This window comes from Rhododendron vialii, chromosome 3a, assembly GCF_030253575.1.
Source record: "Rhododendron vialii isolate Sample 1 chromosome 3a, ASM3025357v1".
In the NCBI taxonomy this organism is placed as follows: domain Eukaryota; kingdom Viridiplantae; phylum Streptophyta; class Magnoliopsida; order Ericales; family Ericaceae; genus Rhododendron; species Rhododendron vialii.
In genome coordinates this window covers 1,184,086-1,206,051 of record NC_080559.1, presented here as the reverse complement: position 1 = coordinate 1,206,051, position 21,966 = coordinate 1,184,086, and the positions used below count along the sequence as shown (strand labels likewise).

Here is a 21,966-nt window from a genome sequence, read left to right as displayed (position 1 = left end):
CATCATCGGGGAATCAAATACCGTAAGTAAACTAATTTGGAAAGTCCAAAATAGGGTGTCTACAAGGTTATATGCAATTTTTTACAACACGAAATTATATCTCTTCTTACACAATTAGAATATTATTAGACACTAACATACCCGTGTAGCAACGGAGCAATATATGTACGTCATAGAAGAAGTTCATTTCCTTAATTATCTTTGTTTCCAATTTTCTGGAGGGATTTTTTTTCTATTGATTTTCCATCTTACTACTTAGTAGTAGCTCATTTAATTCATTCTCTTTGTACAATTTTCGTGAACTGAAAAAGAATTGTGCTTTATGCAAAACAAAAAATGAATTTGTATCAGTTCTGCTAGTACTGGCCACAAATACTTGGAAAAAAAAATAGTAGATTATCAGTTAACCGTTGAGTTATCAGTTCAGTAGGTGGGTCATTATTTCTTTTGCAGTGGAGATACAAAAATTTGTTGCTTTTGATAACTCAAAGTGTTCAAAATATGTTGTTTTTGAAGATTATTGGCACCCAAAATCTTCCAAGTGCAAGCATAGAACCATAATTCAAAAGTTTATACTTTACAATTCACTATTTACTCAAGACTATTCTGCAAAATCTATTATGGACATATTATCCAAAAACCTTTTATGGATTATCATTATTATTTCTATAAAACTTTATCGTTAACAATCCACTATTCAGAATTTAAAAAATAATTGAATCCCAAACACTCTTTTAGATAATTGTAACTGCCTTCGGGGCATCTTATAGCAAAATTGTACGGTTTACCAAAAGTAAAAGCAAGGCTGAAAAACGAAAAGTTATGATCAGATCAAATTTTCTTTCTTAAAAATATTGTAGCAAGTCACCCATTAAAATGCAGAGACTTGGAACAATGAACTTATCGGTTCTTAAGAAATTTAGTTCAAAAGTACTCAAGTAGCGACAATAATTTGGGAAAATGACGGCTAAGGACGTGTTTTGATAATTAATATATGCCAATGACATTTTCAGTATTAACAAATGTTCTTAACTTGTCCTTAGTGGGTATTAATTATTAAAACACGTCCTAAACCATCATTTTCCCCAATAATTTTTTTCACAATTGAAAGTTTTCACATTTTGGGCCAAACTATTATCCAATCCAATGCCAAGCCCAAAATCGATGAGGTTTTAGATCTAGTATATACCATCCCGGCCTAGCTCTCAGGCCCACTATAAATGGGCCACATCTCCCAAGGACTATGGTCAGAGCCTATTTAAGTATTGACAGATTTGTCTCAAACATCACATATTTACTTAAGATTTTTCTCAACTATTTACTTAAGATAACGATTGGTGGGATCAGTTCTGAATTACCCCAAGAAAGAAAATATATCCTTTTAGCCTTTGATTTTTTTTAATTTTGTTTTTATAGCCTTTTAGCCTTGATTTGGATGGTGGAAAAAGTGAGAGAATGGAAAGTGATAATTTTCTCTTGTATATGATCAAAGGAAAAATGATTCTTGATTACCATGCATGATCTCAAGTTAGAATGACATCTCAAATTAAGCAAGAATCTGTTCTCACATCAAACAGTAATCACAATTAGTATTATGATTTAGAAATATTAAAACTTGGACTGTCATTAAAAGTTTTGAATGCACTTGTTATGTGAATAGAAATAAAATAAAACAAATAAGAGAGAACGAGGGGAGGAAGAAGAAGATGACGACGACAAGAAAGTTATCTGTGTTGAATTCTGTACATAGCAACCACCAACCACATCCTGATTATTTTCCACTCTTGGACTTCTCTCTGCAAACATTTCTATACATTCAGTAACCTAATCATTTTTCTTACAGTAATTAAGTTAATTCTTATTTCTACAACTGAACTTTGCAGAGGCTGTGTCTGTCTATGATCTATCTATCTTACTGTTAAATATGCTATATTGAGTTGTCACAATGTCAAATAAGCATCTTGAAAAACCACATGCAAATCCCTCTTTGGCTACGGTTAATTATATTTTTTAACCTTGTTCATCCTGGCCTTAAGGGAAAATGTTTTCAAAACGATTCCCAGCCCTTATTCGGGTTCTTTTTAAACAAGGAAAATTGTCGAAAATCGTCAACCAAACAAGGTTTTTCAAATATTTTTCAAAAATATGTATGACATTAAGGCTCCGTTTGTTTCGATGTAAAATGTTTTACAATATAAAATATTTTTCACGTAAAATATTTTTTCAGAAAATAAATTTTAAACTTTTATTTTCCGGTGTTTTGGTTGGCACTTGAAAAATATTTTCAGAAATCAACAAAATAGTGTAGAAAGAGGGGAGAGGTTTGAGAATATTAGAATTGAACGTGAGTCAGAACTGATGATCAAGAAAATTGAGCAGTGATAATTGCAGTAGAAGGCAGCGGGTTCATTTCGGAAAATAACTTACGAACGATTTAAGGGTAAGTCATTTTCATATAATTAATACATAACCAAACACTAGAAATAGGTAAAATATTTTACCGGAAAATATTTTACTTCCAAACAAACGGAGCCTAATGATCAAACGGTTTCTTTAAAACTCCGATGAAGACTTTGAAAACTTCATTGTTATTAGGTTGAGGACACTGGAGCAGTTGATGGTGTTACATTGGTTTTGTTGCACTGTTGTGGTTTTTTGGTTTTGTGGTTGGTTCGAATGGTTCCTAACCAACCCCTTCCGGATTTTGAAAAGTATTTCATGTATTTAATTTACCTCTTTCCTTTAAATCCCTTTATCTTGGTGTAAATAATTAACTCTATTTAATGGTTTATTTTTGAAGGTTCGCCCGATGTTGCTGAAATAGACTTTCTACTTGTGGGTATAAGGCTGTGTACATTCAACCATTTCCTAGAACCTAAAATAGCTGCAGCCTCGTACACCAAATAGCCGTTTTAGTTAACAATTTTTTTCCTTATAAGAAAAAGGATTCTGCAAAATCGATCCACAAAACAATGTTTGTGACTAGAATGTTTTTTATCCTGTTTTTGTGGGTAGTTTTAGAATCTTTCAAAGGGTAGATGATCGCATGTGAAGTGAAATGCAGTTGGCCTCCCTTACATACTCTCATGCGCGTGGACAGGGTTCGATCCCTGTAAGCCCCATCCCCTCCTCCAATTCACCTAGGATAGTTTAGATTAGATTAGAATTAACAAATTGCAAAAAAGGTAGATGATCACGCAACCCTCTTTCTGGAGGAAAAAACTGCCAAAGAAGTCCAAAACAACATCTCAATAAACCAGTTTCTAAAATGTCATCTGGAAGCATGCTTGCAATAAAAAATAAGGCCAGATGGAAAAATAATTAAATCTTTGATACCAAACACCTTGCCCTTTTCTTTCTCTCTAGATCCAAACAAGTGTCTTTCCTTTTCTCTCTCACACAAGAGAAATAAACAACCCACCCAAAACCCTTGGTTTCTATTTCAAACTTCTTCTTCTTTGAACCCCAAGTACTCTATATTTCCAGTCAGAAATGGCTGCCAAATCATTACTTCCCAAAATTCCATGGTTCAAGATGAATTGAGAGAGAGATGAGAGAGAGTACCTATAGTATAACCTTAAGATCTATTTATTTTTTTGTCTATCTATACAATGTATATGTGGAAATGAGAGAAGTCATAATTTTAAAAAGTAAGTAAACTTTAAAGATAAATTACGGTAGCTAGCTAGGGCTTTCTTTTCTCTAGATCTCTTGTCTTCCCTTCCCCACCTAGTCTTGTCGGGGACGTGCCAACCGGAGGGAACTAAGAGCACGGAGACGATGGAAGTACTCAGCTATTGCCAAAAGACATCGTGCCGCTTGACGGGTGGTCAGGATCTGGTGCAGCCGGTGAATTGTTTGGTGTCTCAGATTATCTGCCTGTAAAAACACAAATATTACAATATAAAAAATCATACATGCCAATTCAATCCTAGGAGGAAATAAATTGGAGGGCCATTTTCGTCATTTGACTACAAAGGTTAATTTGTGTCAACATTGATATCAAGAGAGAAGGTCAACGAAAAATTGTGACATTGGTAAGCAAAACGGAATTACATTTGATGAGTTACAATTAAAGGGCATTAAATCAATGATATAAGGTCTGCAACAACAAAATCAGTGTAGAGGATCAGTGAAAACTACCTTGGAAATTTGTGGCAATGATAAGATATATAGAAAATAAGGGCTATTGTTGTCATTTGACTATTCAGGTTTTTATTTAGGAGGTGAAATTAACCAATGGAGAAGTTGCAAAGAAATAACCTAGGAAACATGTGATTTTCTTTTGGTAGTATAAGTTGTGGTTAGATTGTCAAATGGGGTAAAGAATATAAGGACATGGACATGAAAGTGAAATCTGTAAGGCTATGTTTTTTCATCATTTCAGGTAGATAGTTGTGGCATGGTGCAGGGTCTTTTTGACCATTTCGTGAAGAAATTTGAGCACCTGGAGGGGTATTGAAAAATAATTTCATTGACAAAGAATACTTTTTTTTTTTTTTTAGCCGTGCATAGAAAGGATTTACGCCTAATGGTAGTTTTCAACCAGAGAAGTTCAAAGAAAATAATAGCACAAAATTAATTAATGAATTAAGCAAGTTAGCCTAAGCTTGATGCTAAGAATTGCTTAAACTTTTTGTCAAGAGGACTAGTTTAGGGATGGCAATCCCGGCCGCCCCACCCCACCCCGTCCCATTCCCCGCCCCAAATGGATTGGGGATTCGGGGATTTTTCGGGGATCGGGTAGGGGATGGGGATAATTTTTAAAAAAAAATGAGGAATGAGTAGGGGATGGGTATGAGCCCGTCCCCGCCCCGCCCCGCCCCGTTTTGTGTGTGTGTGTGTGTATATATATATATATATATATATATATATATATATATATAAAATAAATAAGTTATATACATAAATGAAAATTATATAGGAGTACTATATATACATAAGTGAGGAAGAAAGAAAGAAACTAAATCTCACTGTCAATTAACATAGAAGTAATTGAATTCACTTACCACAGATAGAAGATTAGTAGAAAAAAGAGCTCAAATCAATAGTTCTAGTCGGATAAATATTGTTCACGTCTGATAAATATTGTTCACGTCGGAAACTCATGAAATAGTGTCGTGTTAAGACACTAAGAAACAAAGCTTTAAAGAGCTTTGCGTGTGTTATTTGTTCTTGGCGTCTTGCTGTAGGAGGGATACCGGATTAAGAATACCGGTTTTGCCTGTGGTTCCAATTGGATCCCCGATTCCCTACGGGGATCCCCGTTCCCCGTTTGGGGAGGGGATGGAGGGTAAAAATAATTCTCCGGTGGGGATCGGGGAGGGGATGGAGATGGATTTAGATTCGGAGATCGGGAACAGGGATAGTGATATCCACCCCCTACCCGCCCCATTGCCAACCCTAGACTAGTTCATGCTTCTTCGCAACTACAATTGACTTGACTTGACTTTTTTTTTTTTGTTTTACGCCTAGATCTTAATAAATTTTACATTTTCAATTAGGGATGTGATTTTGGCACTCTATTTTTAATTTTGTTCTTTTACATGATCAATACATAAAGTGGAGTGGATAAAATTGAAGTGTTAAAATCAATTTCCTTTCAATTAACGGAAAGTTGGAGATGAAGAAAAAAAGAATCACAACCAAGACATTCCGGAAAACAACTATTGCTCACTGTGGCTCTGCCATAATTCACATAATGCACGTGCATTAGCTTGAGCAAAAGTGGCTACAAGAGCTTGAAAATGCATTTCAAAAACATTCCAAATTAGCAATTTTTTTTTCTTTTTATCATTCGTTAAACCTAATCTACTCTATCTTAGGGGATTTGGGGGAAGGGAATGAGTGCTTACGGAAATGGAACCTTGCCCATGTAAATAAGAATATAAGGAAGGCACCATCTGCATTTCACTCCGTTTGCAAATTACCAACTAATATTTGGGGGGAATTTGTGAGGCTAGAATTGAGAGCAGAACAAAAAAGTCTTACCGGCCGGATGATTAATAACCTAGGCTTTAGCTAGGATGACTTTAAGGTGTCACACAAGAATCATCAAAAGGCTATATAAACTATAGCCTAGCTACCATTATTAGGTTGTAGGTCAGGTTCTAGGTCTTCTTTTATTGTTTTTTTTTTTTTTTCCCCGATTGGTAGAGGAAACAATTACACACTAATATGACGTACGTACTTATATCCTCCAAAAAAGAAATGCTCGATTAGTGTTTACAGATAGGATGCTTTGATTAGACACCTGAAATGAAATGAAATATATTCAAGATTTGATTCAAAAATAAGAAGCTGGCATGCAAGGTACCAACAGACATGAAAGAGAACCGATACTACTTTTTGATTGGGTGTCTACTGAGTCAACTCATGACTTCAGCGAGTCACATGTGCACGAATTTATTGTTATGATGAGATTAGAACAGCCAGCTTTTAATGCAGTACTACTCTTGTTGGAGGGTCAATAATAATGAGAGGTTATGGCGGAGGGATGGTCTATATGTTGCCTTTTTAGTCTAATGCATTGCATGGTTATGACCATGACGTCCTCGATCTTTAGAAACACCCATGGGCGTAAGATCTCTGTGAAGGAGATATCTGTGGGCCCTTCTTCCTCCATCAGATCAGCCTAGTCCAAGGTTTCAAATAACAGTAGCGATTTTGGGTAACCGTACTAGCAGGGTAACGTTAGCATGGGTATCGAACGACATGTAGCGAAAATCAAGTGTAATGATCAAGTGTTTTTGAAAAAACAAAATCGGTGCTTGAGCACGTATAGTGGCCGTAGCCGTCACGTGGCGGCCGTGAAGTGATAAAATTAAATATCGAACTCAAAGCAGTTCATATCGGGAATCGATCGTAAGGATGCGAATTTTGGATCGCAGCAGTACTATACCGAAATGTAACGGTATCGAAGAACTTAAATACCGCTGCATAGCGGCCGATATTGAAATATCTATCACATCATATGCAAGCTAGTTTCACAAGTACTTCTGGGGCATTGGTTGTATTACGTGGCATGCAAGTACTAGCTAATCAAAGTAAGTAACCACCCGACGAATTATCAGGGTTGTACTTGGACACGCCCACATGCGCTGTTGCATATCATTCTACTGTAACAAATCAGCTCTTTTTGAGCGCAACTTTCCAGACCCGTTTTGGGCTTTGGAAGGGACTTGAGATCAGTAATTTCTTTCGCCTGCTAGTGGAACGTACTCGGACTTCGGTAGGCAAATTCGAGGGCGTCGATGGCACAATTCGAACCTTGGACTTGTTAATCGCCAAACCACTTGAAAGCAAGATATGACTCACTAGGCTACCACCTTGGTTGTAAACCCATTGTGGACTCTTCATCAAGCTGAAGATGACTCTCCAAAGTTTTCCAACGCTCGTGGACCATTGCTCCTACGGATCAACACTAAAGCATGCAGATCTCGAGGAGTACTACAGGCCGTCAATTAATGTGAGTCGCTGGTACTACGAAATACGAATATTTGGTTGTTTAAGAAATTCTGTTCTGAAACTCTATCGTAATTTTGTAGCCCATCCCGAAACCCATATCATGAGTGAAAGTACATGGACAAGTTACTATTAGTATTGTAAAATGAATGCAATAATGCTAACATATTATGCAAAATTTGTGAATTTGGTACGTGAGAAACCTGATCGATGAGCTGGGGGAGTAGGTCATGGTCTGTTTGGAGTAGGTTTTCCCAACTTGGGCAGGAGCAGATTCTTGTCCTCCTTTTGGTTCCCCATATATATACTATTTATACTCCGGACTTTTGATATAAGCTTAGGTTCGGACTTTTGGATTGTGTTTTCAATAATTTAGATCTATGAAAGGTTTATAACCGATCATAATTAACTTTTCTTCGGAAATTTTTATTAAAATCTGAATCATTAAAAACACGATCTAACGGCTGAGTGGTGGTCCAGACCTAAGCTCCAGTCAGGTCGCCCTGATAGAAATTGGAGTAGATTCTTGTCCTCCTTTTGGTCCCCCATATATATACTATTTATACATATCTATTACTAATCTTTTTTTTTTTAGGCAATTCGGAAATTCAGATTTCTCCCTTTCTCTCTGCCTCCCTCGTTTACATAACAGGACTTGTACACGAATTGTGTATGCCCGACTACCCAAGTGTCTAGTATATATCTACATATATATACCGGATGATTTAGAAAGATTAAGTAAAACAAAATGATGATTGTCAAGGGTTTGAGTGCCAACATAATTGTGATGCTTTCTCATTAATTGTGATGCCGTTCTCACGTGCTTCCCTTTAATCTTTGTAACTCTCATTTTAAAGATAAATGAAATTCTTTTTTGCCGTTCAAAAAATAAATAAAGAGCATATGAGGAAGTAGCTAGGGTTTTGAGGGGGGCATACCTGTCTTACGAAGCCTTCAAGTGTGGAGAGCTTATTCATTGCTATGGCCATCTGCCCCATGTGGTTTCCCATGTTAGGTGGGCTACTCAGCGAGTCAGAAGCAGTGGCGTCTGAGAGAGATTGATTCAGTGCCTCGAGTCCTTGTGATAGAGCGTCTTCGGCCTCCTATGTTGACTGTTGTAATCCGCAGATCCCCAATAGCTGTTGCTCTGTTAACGGCTCCATTTGGTTCAGTATAATCTAACAGCCCCCCCCAAAAAAAAAAAAAAAAGAACACTTTGTTGTAAATCCAATAAGTAGCCAAAAAAACACGATTTTTTTAAAGTTTAGCTGTACTTTGTATAATCAGTTTAATTTGTAATGGAAATGGATTTCCGCATTTCCCTTGTTGCTATTGCCCTCTTTTTCTTGCTTTTATTTTTTTATCGGCAACAATAATTTATATATAATAAAAACTCGGGGAAGGGTATATCTTTGTAGCTAACATTTAGTTTTTTCTTGCTTTTTTTTTTTATCAGTCTTTTTCTTGCTTTTATTCATCTGAATTTATTGTATTGTCAGTGAATGTGTGAACGTAGTAACAACAGCATTCTTATTTCTAAGAAAATTTGTCCTTCAAGAGACTAATATAGGAAAATCCAAAGACTGTCCAAACAGCTTTCCTTGTTTTTCAAAAACATCTTGAGAAAAACAATTTCTGAAAATAAAGCGGGTACGTTTATTCCTTTGCTACAAACAAAAGAAGGTACGAATGTAGGAACAAGAGTTTGTTTTCATCAATGTGTGTGAGAGAGACCAGTTTCTTGCACGGCTCTCAGGTCTCTCTCTCTCTCTCTCTCTCTCAAATGTGTAGTAACAGATATTGCTTTATGGCAGGGCTTGGAATAATACCTAACGTGGCCTTATTAAGGGAAAGTCTTAAAAACATGGTATTTCTACTGGAATTTTTAAAAACTCGTTTTAAACTAGTTAAATGGTTCCGCTTAGTAGTGTGGGGCTTCGCTATTTTTTGTGTCAAAATACATGTTCCCGAAATTTTTTCATCACGGAAGAGAAATTTATATATTATCATTGCTATAAATTCCAAATGTGTACCAATAGAAATACTCACAAAGTGAGTTGTAACGACAGCATTCATTTTTTGTACTAGTATTAAATTTGGTCCATACATTTCACTTTATCAACAAGATCACCATTTTCGTAAACACTGAGCCTCGTAATCATAAAAATTTCTGTCCAAAAACAAGAATTTAGAAAGAATGCATTGTTGTTAAAAAAAAAAACCTTGAACTATTTTTTCATCATAGACTAAAAGAACTCATTGATATCTATTTTATAACTTCCAAATAAAATTTAATTTTATTGATAAAAATGCATTATTTGTAAGTTTTCATAATGTAGACCAGCTAACCATATACATTTTCGGGAAAAAAAGTAAATGGAGTATTTTTCTTATTATTTTTCATGGTCAATAAAACTGTGCATTATCAAAAATCTTGGAAACTATTTAATTTGAAGGAAACTAGGGTTTCGGAGTATAAAGTTGGGAGGGATATTAGTACCTTGATGAGCTCGGAGGGCCGGAAACCACCCATCCACATGAAGCAACGTTCGGCGGGAGACTTCCACATGCCGGAAACAAGGTGAAAAACATCGGACTTAACCACCATGCTTTTGAGGTTCATAATCTCCTCGTAGTGAGCTAAGCAATTGTCGACAAATAACCGTAACTCATTCTCCGGTATATGCTCTTGAACCGCTGCTCGGAGCTCGCACATCAGTCTGTGGTGTTCCTCTAGCCACCTTTGGTACTCCATGTCAAATACTGCAGCAGGGAATTGAGCTTTAACATTTTATTTTATTTTTTAATCGGCAAAAGGAGCTATAACATTGATGCATGTGGAATTTTGTTTTCTTTTTATTTCAAATCGAAATAGCTAATGCTATGCTTCCGAATTTTGAAAATGTCACTGTACATACTTTTGCACTGTTTTTGTGTAACAGTTATTTATGCACAAGATAGTGATGATGACAATATGTCGGGAGTGATTTTCACACTCTCCTTTTTTTGATATTCGCACTGATCTCTTGTTTGTTTATTAATGTTGAAAATGTGTGTAATTTCTTTTGCTCTGAGACAAGAAAGGGAGTGAAATTCATTTTCCTGATATTTATATATTTGAGATTCACACTCGCTTTTTTTGTTATCCACACACTCTTTTATGTCTTTTTATTAAATAAATACAGATACTTTCCACACTTAAAAAAGAAGAAGAAGAGCGAATAACAAAAAAAAAAGAGTGTAAATATCAATTCCCTATATATTTTAACACGTTAAAACGTTAACAAAAATTGTTCAAGTTGTAAAACCTTTTTGATAAATAATAACGAACAAAAAGAAATTATGCAAAATACTCTACTAGTCATGCATGCGACCATGGCATTTTCAAATGAAGAGTCCACATCTTCAACAAAAAATAATAATAATCGCATCTTTTTTCCAAAAACTTGGGTGAACCTGCCATGTCTGATGCACCGGATAAAGTCGGTTGAACTCGGAAATAAGTAGATGCTAGATATAGTTGATGGTACATGAGAGCATGTAAATAATACACCACCTGAGCTTATGTTGTTCATAACTGGAATAGTTTGGTCAGCTCCCATTAGAGCACCACCTCCACCATAAAAGACCCCCTTAAAACAAAAACAAAAAAAACCCCAAGCTTTAAATACTATTTTCTTCTTTATAAAAAGTGGTATAAAGGTGAAGAGATTCTATCAAGAAATCACTAGCATAATTAGTTGAGAAAGAGAAATCTCACTTGTGATCTAGCCCTTTGTAGCTCTTGTTCAAGTTGTGTAAGCTTAATCCTACTTGTTTCTAGCTGCTGAACATAAGCCTGTAATAATACCATGTACAACATACCAAATAAAGCCCATAAAAAAAAACTAACATAAATTAATTAAATGATGCATATATAGGGAACAAATCTTGTCTGAAATACAAGACATTTTATTTAAAATTGGACTGACCTTTTTCCTAAGTTTGCTTTTCCTAGCTGCCTCTCGATTCTGAGCAAGTCTCCTCAGTGTCTGCTAAAAAATGCAGGAAAATATCACATGAGAATATAGTCTTCGATAAAAAAAAAGAGACGAGTACTGATATATGAACAAAAAATAAAACCGTAAAAACAGAGGAAAAAGAACTCAATGCATATATACAAATGTGGCTAGATTGATAGAGTCAACGCCGTGTGAGAAAATGAAACACCCATCAAAATGGTATTTTAATTATAAACATGTTATTGTCACATCATTCTCTACTAGTGTTTTACGTTTTTTATTTTACACAAAAAGAAAAAGAATTTTTTGATTCAAACCAAAAAAACCATTCAAAATACAAATGCTAGTAATTCATTAGTGTTGTTTCATAAGTATTTTTTAAAATAGAATTTTAAACGTTTCTTTGAAGGAATTTAAAAAAAAAAAAAACTCATGTTTATGGGTAGAAAAGAACCAAAGAAGCAAACTTTTTTTTTTTTTATTGGCAAAAACAATTTATTAAGGAAAGGAAAAGGGACTCCAGCTAAAGAAGCAACTTTGGGGTCTGGCGTTTTAGGTCCTTCCTGTTCTGAACATGATGTTGGGCCTTTGCGGTTACCTTCATGCTGGCACAACAATGAAAGCAACAATAATCAAATTAAACCTTCTCCAAAATAAAATAAAAATAAATGCCACCACCAACAAAAAAAAATCCTAGGGACCACTGGGGGTTGATGTTGGTCCAAAAGCAACCCAAGAGGAGGGGTGAATTGGGTTTCTCACTGACTTATAGCAATTTAAAAAACTAAGAGCACGACAAAAACAAATCAGCACAGTAGCAGGATTAAGTTGACTCAACACAATCAGTAACACTTAAACTAAACAAATTGAGCAAGCTCAAAGCACAGCAGAAACAGAGAACTAGTCAACTGATTTTTAGGGCTTTTATATGAGAACTAAATCAACTAAATATGCAACCTAATTTAACCCAAGATTGATTTCAGAGATATAACAGTTTATTCAAGCAAAAGAGATATGCAAAACATAAAGTAAAGGAGTAAGGGAAAGAGAAATCAAACACGAGGATTTTATAGTGGTTCGGTCCGCAACTTCACGGTCTACTCCACTCCCCAAGTGTCCTACTCGGGAATTGCTGCAGTACTATCTCCAATAGTCGTTACAAACCTCTAGCTTCACGGGTGCTAGAGAACCTTACAACGAGCAATTACTCCGTATCCACTCCCAACTAGCTAAGACTCCGGCGCTAGTTACACCTACACCCAAATGATTTTTTCTACCCAAAAATCACTCACAAAAAAACGGTTCAATCTCAGAAACAAGAGTGTAAGAATCCCTTTTACAATATGGTTCAACGATAACACTTAACTTAGTGTAGAATATTCAAGATGAAAGCTTTGAATTTGTGACTGACAGATTTTTAAGAGAAAGCTCACAGTAGATTTCTTCAAGAGTCGTGTGTATCATCCTCTGCCTTCTTCTACTCCTTTTTTATCTTGAAAAATCAGAAGAACGTGGAAGTCTTTTTCCACTAGCCGTTGCAAATAATCAGCCCTTGCCTTACTTGCTTCCTCCTTCAATCTCTATATTTCCGGCACAAGATTTCCTCTTTCCTTTTTGAACCCATTCCAGCTGTTAGTCAATAGGAAGAGATTTTCCTTAATCTCTTTCCTTCTTCAATTCTCTTGTCTATTGGAGATAGGAATTGTGAAGAGGAGTACCTTTCCAATTGTATCTTCAATTGACCCGAAATCTCTCTTGATGTTCAACCGAAATCCTTTCCCTTTGATAGCTCTATCGCCATTCTTGTTTTCATCGTCAAACATAGAACTCTAGGTTTAGGAAAAATGATTCCCTGTGAAAAGAACATCTTTTAAGCTTTTAGACAAAAGAGAATTGCTTCTAAGTCCCTTCAAAATCAAGAAATAATATAATTAGCCCAATAATAATATATCTCACCAATGATGCCCAACTGACTAATGTAATTCTAACTAGGTTGTGTTTGTTATCATCAAAATCTCAAACCATGGGGCTAACAGTTGATTTTCCAGGTTGTTAACTTCATGGCTCCTGACTTACCCGATGTACACTTAAGCTGGTCGGAATACCCAATTACACAATAAAAAAGATGCAACTCAGTCATATAGCTCCACGCGAATCACTATAATATTTTTTTTTTACCAAAAATTGTACGACCTAAATCTCAGTTTACAAGAAGCAACTGATTTTATGAACTGCTGAGTTAATTATATATATGTAGCCAAAGAATCACTTATATATATTTAAGTATGTTTAAGTCCAACCTTGATTGCTTTGGCAGGTGCTTGATCAGGACCAGTGGCAGCATTGTTTTTGGGGTTGGTCGACTCCATGGACGACTCAGATGGCCTCTTTGAACCACTAGTTGCTGGAGATGAAGAAACTAATCCAACACTTCCCTACCAAATACAAAACAAATCACATTGAAAAGTCTGTTTAAGTGGTTTTTCTTTTTCTTTTTCCTTCCAAGAGTTGTGAGTTTTTACGCAATTTATTAATATGGTAGTGGTTTTTTCTTTTCTTTTTCCTTCAAATAGTTGCAATTTTTTTATGCAATTTATACTAATCGGTGTGATTATCTAAAAGATTTTATAAAGTACAACCATAAACCGACTCATCATTTTGCGAAAAGGTTGTCAAAGACAAAAGTTGTTTGCATGTAACATCATTCATGCCTACTAATACATTAAAGATTTAGCGTAACGCAAGACAAACACAAAAAATTTGGAACTGAAAACCGATACCGAACAATGTGGCAAGTTGATTAATTTTATCGCTCTTAATTAAAGTAAAATTTATGGAAGTGACGTAGCATTTTAAAAAAATGTTTCTACCACATCATTATTTTGGTCGAGGATTAAGTACAAAAATTACTCATAATTATTGTTTTTCCTGAAAATAATGTATGTAGTGATCTAGTACTTATTAGAAGCCAAAATAATGAATTCGTCCAATGAATCATTTAACCAATAATGAATCTCAAGCACGATTACAACATGATATCAAACAAACAACTATGGGGAACCACAATCATTACCAAGTATTACCAAGTATGAGTGAAACAAATATAGCAGAATTGGATCCAATATCGAAACTTAGAGTCACCACTAATAGACAGCCCATGAAACTTTTCCTAAAGAGGATCCAGCGAAAGTCAACCGTTAAGTATTAGGGTCATCGGCCTAACCTTAGTATCTACCCTAATGACCAAAGTCACACGTACAAAAATGATTAATTTTCTTGGACTTCCAAAACATGTTCCTAATAATATGCAGAGTTCTCACCAAAAAGACATTTTAGGAATTGTCTAAAATAATGGAGTAACTTTAAGGGATACGAGAGAAAACGCAATGCAAAAAGAAGCTAACCTGGCACCGCATAAATAATGCATGAAGTCACTAATTATTACCTTTTTTGTTCATCTGCTGTTGCCAAATATGCTCTTCATTTCGTTGCATGATCTGATTTTGAGAGTTGTGGGACTTTGTGGCCGCTGGTTCAAAGAAAGAACACTTTTGAGCTTCGGGCAACTCTCGAGAATCAAAGTATCAAGCTGCTCACTTGCCGTGTTAATGCTCTTCAAATCAACAACATTTGAAATGCACAAGGTCTGCAAGCTTTCTGCAAATCCTATAGTGTCCTCCAATTTCTGCAGTTTTGGGCACTCCCATACCGTTAGAGTTTGTAGGGATGGTAATCTGCATCCTATGCTCTTGACCTCTGGAAGTTCCCACAGATACAGCTTCTCCAAGTTCCGTAATTCAGGCTCTGGCGATGCTTGTGGAACATTAAATACTCTCTCCAATTTATCGCAAAACTTAACTTGAAGAACTCTCAGATTTTCTGGCAGCCGGTATGAAGAGAAAACAAAACTAAGCTTCGGACAACAATCAAGATATAGAGAAGTAAGATTCTGAAAGCACTGACTATCGTGTGTAGTTCGCAAATTAATAGCATTTGAAATCCCCAGAAACTGTAATTTCTTCCCCAATTCAGCAATATCGCTTGCCTTTCCCCTGTTAAAAACACCCTTCATTTCTGTGCATCCCTCTATCCAGCAGCCTGTCATTGCCTTGAGATTAGAAACACCAATACGTGAAAACCATGTCCAGTTGACGAAAGTGTTATTAATAAAACACACACAGTCAGCATTGGAGAGCACACCCTCAATGCCCTCGGGGAAACGGTCGAACCCATGAATCTCGAGGGATCGTTGCTCTTTAAAACGACAAAATTCTGCAGCCTGCAGGAAGCGGATATCTCTGAAAGTGCAGTTGTTGTTATAAGAATATGAACTCTTGCTCTCTTTTTCCCCCTTCGTAGGGCGAACACATAGATGAAACTGTGTGAAGCTTCTCTCCAATACAGAGGGATATTTCTCCAGGAATTGGACGAAAAGCGCACCAGATATAGATATGGAAGGCTTTTCAAAACTGGAGATGCCCCACTGGTAAGGTTGCAGCCATTCTTGTGGGAAATCTGTATTTGTTCCCTCTGCTGCTTGAGTATTTTTCGTGCTTGGAATCTCAAGGAATTCAAGATTCGTCAAGTTCGAGATTCCGTAGGGAAGCTGATCAACGGTAGTCCCCAACAGATCAAGCATCTCCACTGGGAAAAACCCTTCCAAATTTGTGCATCCCGTAAGGAGAAGTTTCCTGAGTTTACTGAAATTATCCATCTGCGGTAGACAAGTGATCGCTGTTCCAGAAAGATCCAGAACCTCGAGTGTCGTCAACTCTTCCAAATTCGGCACCCTTTGTAAGCGGTGACAACCTGTTAGATATAGCTGATGAAGGCTTTTGAGATTTGACATGGACGGTAAATCCTCAATCAGGGTTGCAGAGAGGTCAAGAATCCGAAGTTGGCTCATGTGCTCCAAAAATCCAGCTCCCTTTTCCTTCAAACAGTAAATATCGCACAAATATAGCTCCTCAAGATTTGACAATGTTTCAAGCGGTGGAAGTTTTTTCAACTGGGTACATCTTTTAAGTGAGAGCACGGAGAGGTTGCTAATATTCTGAAGCGAAGGCAAAAACTTAATATGGGTCTCAGAGAGGTCAAGATGCTCAAGGCAGGACATGTGCTCAAAGGACTCATCTTTGATTTCTGTCAAAGAATTGCAGCCCGATAAAAGTAGCTGACGGAGGTCAGAAGCCTTTGAAAGGGATGGAAGACTTTGTATGCTAGTTTCCGAAAGGTTGAGAATTTGAAGAGAATCCAGATTGCTAAAGAATTCGTCTTCAATTTCCACCAGACTTGTGGTACCTGAAAGATCAAGTACCTCGAGGTTTTGAAGTGTTTCGGTGTGTGTCAGTTTTTGTATCTCAGAGCAACGTTTTAGAAAGAGATGACGAGGATTCATCGAAGAAGGAAGATCCCGTAAACGAGTCTCAGATAGATCTAGAATTTTAATGCCTGTAGGAAGATCTGGTGAAAGCTCATGGAATTCTTTAAAATTTATAGCTCCTGAAAGATCGAGAACTTGGAGACTAGGAAGTGAGTGAGTTCTACGAAATCTTTGTAAGTGTTTACAGCCACTTAGTGAGAAACGAGTAAGCTCTTTAAGATCGGAAAGTTTTGGTACCAATGTAATAGAGGTAAGCGAAAGATTAAGCGTTTGAAGATGTGGAGTGTGGTTAAAGGCTTTGTCTTCAAATTTTGTCAAATACGTGGCGCCAGAAACATCAAGTACCAAAAGTTTTTTGTAATTTTTCAGACTGTTTAGTGTTCGGAAGCAAGAACACCCTCTAAGTATGAGCCAGCGTAATTCTTTAAGATTGTAAATAGACGGAGGTAGAGGATTGAGGTAAAGCTCGGATATATGCAGGCTTTCAAGTTTGGGAATATGATCAAAAAAATCATCTGGAATTTTCTTCAAAGAGCTAGCATTGGATATCTCAAGAACAGTCAAATTTTTGAAATCAAACCTGTGGTCGATCTTCACCAAAAAATCACAACTTCTGAGCACAAGCACAACAAGCTCGTGCAAGTCATTCAAGAGTTGGGGCAGTGATTCGAAGGTCGGGTTGAAAATGGCAAGAACTTGAAGTTCTTCTCTTAGTTTCTGCTTTGACGAGTAGAAACAATCCAGGATTTCCGAACAATGGCAACCATCAAGGAAAAGTGTTGATAATTTCAGCCCCTTTATGCCTTTGCAAATTGATTTCACCATTCCATCTATATTCGTGAGTCTACCGAATCCTTCCCAGTTGCCAACCGTAAATAGATCAGCCAACCCAAGACTTGCTCTCCCCCCAAATCCATAACGATCTAAGTCTTCCAAACGGTTAGTTCCACTGCCCACTGTAACAAAGCCACCCTCCAAGTTTCTGAGCACTTGACAATCCACAAGCTCAATGAGAACAGAATGACCCTTCTCATATGCCTTCTCAAGACAGTCGACGTGTCCGAGATATCCTTCCAAAATCCAGTATGCTATCAACTCATTGTAATAGATGCTTTTTCCGTGGCCCAGAAAGAAGTGACTTTGTTGTCGACAGCAGTCAATTATGATGCTCCTAGGCAACACAAGATCATACCCATTGCATAGAAGCTGGTTTAGATTATAGCATTCCTCAGTAGATGCTTCTTCCAAAGCCCTCTTAAGCATCCCAACCCCACAGCCATGTTGAATAAAATAACTAAAGGTTTTAGCCATCAAGATAATTGAACCAGGCATATGTTTTGTCTTTTGAATGAAGGCTTCACCTAATGACTTGATGGCTGGAACATCATGAACTCCTCCCCCAACCCTTTTTTCCAATAAGAACAGTGACTCTTTTTCCAACAAAGGCTCCACCCGTATAACTCCTTCTGTTCCCGTGGAAGCATTCACTCTGGTGATTATAACCTTGTATGAGCTTTGGCTATCGAGATTCAGCATGGTTTCCAAATTGGATATTATCTGTTCTTCATTCAATTTCATTCCTTCGTCATCCAAAATTAGGTCTTCCGATTCAAATGCCATCTCTTCCTCAATTGGAGGGCTTTCCAATTCCAGCGTTTTCTGTTCGACATCCATTTTATTTTTTCCCTTATAATCCAAAATTAGAAGAAGCCTTTTTCTCGCAACAGATTTGGCAATCATCTCTTGTATGTTTTCATTTTTTTTCACCTTCTCTGCCTCCTTAACATCATCCCCACCATCCCACTCATCAGCAAGGGAAAGCAGAGATAATTGACGAGCAATACTCTCACGAACAGCAGCCTCGTTATATTTGCTATCGAGGAATACCCAGAGAACGATCTCAAACAAACCTTCTTTCTTTGCATCCACACTTACCAGTTTAGCCGTCCATGTTTTTCCCACTCCAGAATCCCCAGTAAGAGTAATTTTCTTTACACTTTCATCACTTAATAGCTTGAAGATAGCCTCCTTCCGCTGAACCACTGTAGAGGCCGTAGTAGAAGTAATATTGATACTGCAAAAAACAAAAACAAAAATGGTGAAGGAATTACTGTGGAATTTTGACAAAGCAACGATAGCAGCAAGTTCAGTATTTGTTCTGAAGAAAGTACTAAACGACAATGAAACAAAACATGAATGCATTGTCCATGATCTTGATGGTAAATGTATTTTCAAATTTCAATCTCAGGACAGGCCCTGTGACCAAGGTGTCAGGCCTAAGAGGCTATTGTGAAAATGACCAAGATAATAGAGGCTATGACCAAGGTAGAGAGACTATTGAATGAAATTTCTCATGTTCAAAAACCTAGTTTCCCTTCGGGATTGTAAATTAGTACCATCACGGGAGTGGGAAGTGATCATCCAAGACATCAAAGTGCTGATAAAAATTGACAAGCAGCTCTTCAGCCTTTAATTTCTTTCCCGTATGGCACAAGAGATACTGCATTAGTTATTTATTTCACTGTTAACGTTCAAGCTACGTTGATAGATTCTTTTTTATTGTAGAGATCCGAGGAAAAAAATCAAGCACGCTACTGGAAACATGGTATTCTAAATCAAAGCATTCAAAAAGGCAAATGCTCAGAATTTCTTAGAAATACATGAAACCATCAGAAAGTGAAGCATTCTTCTTCAATTGCAGGGAATAACCTCAAATTCAAACTGAACCATAGAAATGGCAGGGGATACCTCAAATAGCTTCCATTAGTTGTTTCATGTTTTGTAGCTTGTTGTAGGCCTTTCTATGTACAGATTCTCTCAGTAGTGGGCGTTCCTCATTGGTCTTTTGTTTGTCGGTTATGAAATGCGGCATATTTACCAAAAAGAAAAAAAAAATTTGAAACTGAACTGCGAACAAAATGAAGCATGAAATCTTTTTTCAATTTTAGAGCATAAACTGAAGAGAACCCATTCAAAATAGAACCATGAAACAAAAAACCAACAACAAAAAAAAAAAAAAAAACCCCACATCGTATGGCTGTGTAGGAAGATATTTGTATTTGGGAGACAAGTACGCTAAAATGTAAAGAAAATTCAGAACACAAATAACTTGAAATAGTGGGAGAATTAAATTTAAATTTAAACAAGTAATTAAAACCTCAATTGGGAGCTATCCTGTGCCATCCTGAAACGGTTGGTCGCAACGGCGGTGCCCAGAGGTGGAAGTCGGCGAGGCAAAGGCTTAGAGGTGATGATGGGCGAAAGAGGAATCCCTGCAGTGTCTAAGAGCAAGTTTACCGATGGATTGGTATAATACCGCGAACAGTTCACAATTCTATTTTAACTATTTATTTTTTCTTTCACAACTGTATCAATACTATCTATTTTATCTAACACTAATTAAAATATATATATTTTTATTCTTTTCCTATTATTTTTTTCCCAGGAGGGAGGAGAGAGAGAAAGAAACAATAAAAAAAAAAAAAGAATGTGAATAGTATTTAGATAAAAATGGCTAAGCTCTATTTATAAATGTATTTTACCCACTATTTTACCTAATCTAATGCAAGGCTATTTTTTGAATTTCTCCTCTCTAAAATAACTAAAAAGGCATTTTACCAATGCCAATGTACATGCTCTAAGAAGCACTGCAATTTATAGCCCATTAAAACTACAAGAGTCTTGAGGCAAGTTACGTGAGGAGAAACTCCTCTTGGCAAGGAGAAAATTATTCACTGCTTTGGAACCATACCTCTCCACTTTTCTCCACAAGATTTTGTAAAGAAGTCTGCGTCGCTGCACCCTTAACTTTTCTGTCAAGATATATTAAGCTTTTAATATGAAAATTGATATATGCGCTTTACTTTTTACTGATAGCGCTCCCATTTGTTCATAATGTTATTAGTAACTTTACATTGAAATTGGAGCACATCGGTAAAGAGTGGAGCGCGAAAATCAGTTTCCTTTTAATATATGAGTCCTCTTATTCTTATCGTAATATTACCAAAAATGGAGAAATAATAATAAATTTGTAGATTATCGAAATAACAAGATGTTATCCTTAAATTGTTCATTACATTACTTTCGCAACGCGAAATAAGTACTTATTTCTTAAGAAGGCAATTTCAAGCTCAAAAATGATAAGTTTATTAAAATCTAAAAATATGCAATATAGATTTTGTTTGAAATATCTCATTGAGATCTTTAATACGGTGCAAAAAAAATGAAAATTTATTTTTCATTTGCATTATTTTTGAGTTTGAAAATGTGAAATGAGTACTTATTTTTTAAAAAGGTGTTCTGGAACGGGCTTTTGCCTATAATTTTTAAAGTTTTCTCTTGGATAATGCAGGGCGTACTGAGCCAGTTTGCGAGTATCTCGGATTAATTTTTACAATCCCTCACATAGCTGGTCCCAAGATTGCTGACAGGGAGAATTGAACATGAGACTTTAGAAGTGAGCAAACCTATAAGTCCCTGGCCAAGTGATCTTGGCATAATTTTTAAAAGTTTTGTCCTATCTACTTAAAGAACTACTAATTGTTTTGTGTACCCAAAAAACATAAGAGAACTAATTGACTCATTCAATTTTGTGCAAAAAGTTCATATTCTCTTCGTCCCAATTTTATGGTCCTCTTTACTATTTGGGACCTCTCAAAAATTGGCTATATATTTTGATATATAATATTTTTATATCAAATATGAATCTTGTTTAATAAATCTCGATTATTTTTATTAGATAAATTAAGTTTTCGAAATCATAAAAAATATTATAGATTGTGACATATAGACAATTATTTAAGTGATACAAAAAGTGAAATAAGACCAAGAATTTGAGACGAATGGAGTAATTAACTTACGTATGCTAGAGCTTCATTTCTTTATTAAAAAATTACTCATATAACTTTTGACACTTTACTTAAAAAACTAAATTATTTCGACGAAAAAATAAAGTGAGTAGAGACGCATTTCCATGGACATCCTTTACAAAATCATCTGGAGGAAAGTAGAGAGGCATGGTTCCAAAGCAGTGAATAATTTTCTCCTTGCCAAGAGGAGTTTCTCTTCACATAACTTGCCTTAAAACTCCGTCGTTTTAAGGGGCTGTAATTTGCAGTG

The 21,966-nt window shown here is 36.2% G+C and overlaps 1 protein-coding gene across 1 annotated transcript; it reads right to left on the bottom strand.

The window, feature by feature from the left end:
• Positions 1–11,223: 11,223 nt before the first annotated feature.
• Positions 11,224–20,478, bottom strand: LOC131320784 (putative disease resistance protein At4g19050). Its single transcript, XM_058351634.1, has 5 exons — positions 20,006–20,478; positions 14,911–18,922; positions 13,766–13,900; positions 11,436–11,495; positions 11,224–11,302 (listed from the first exon to the last, which is right to left on the bottom strand). Exons 1-2 carry the CDS (start codon positions 20,029–20,031, stop codon positions 14,920–14,922), a joined length of 4,029 nt encoding a protein of 1,342 aa, XP_058207617.1. The 5' UTR covers positions 20,032–20,478; the 3' UTR covers positions 11,224–11,302; positions 11,436–11,495; positions 13,766–13,900; positions 14,911–14,919.
• Between the last annotated feature and the right edge of the window lie 1,488 nt (positions 20,479–21,966).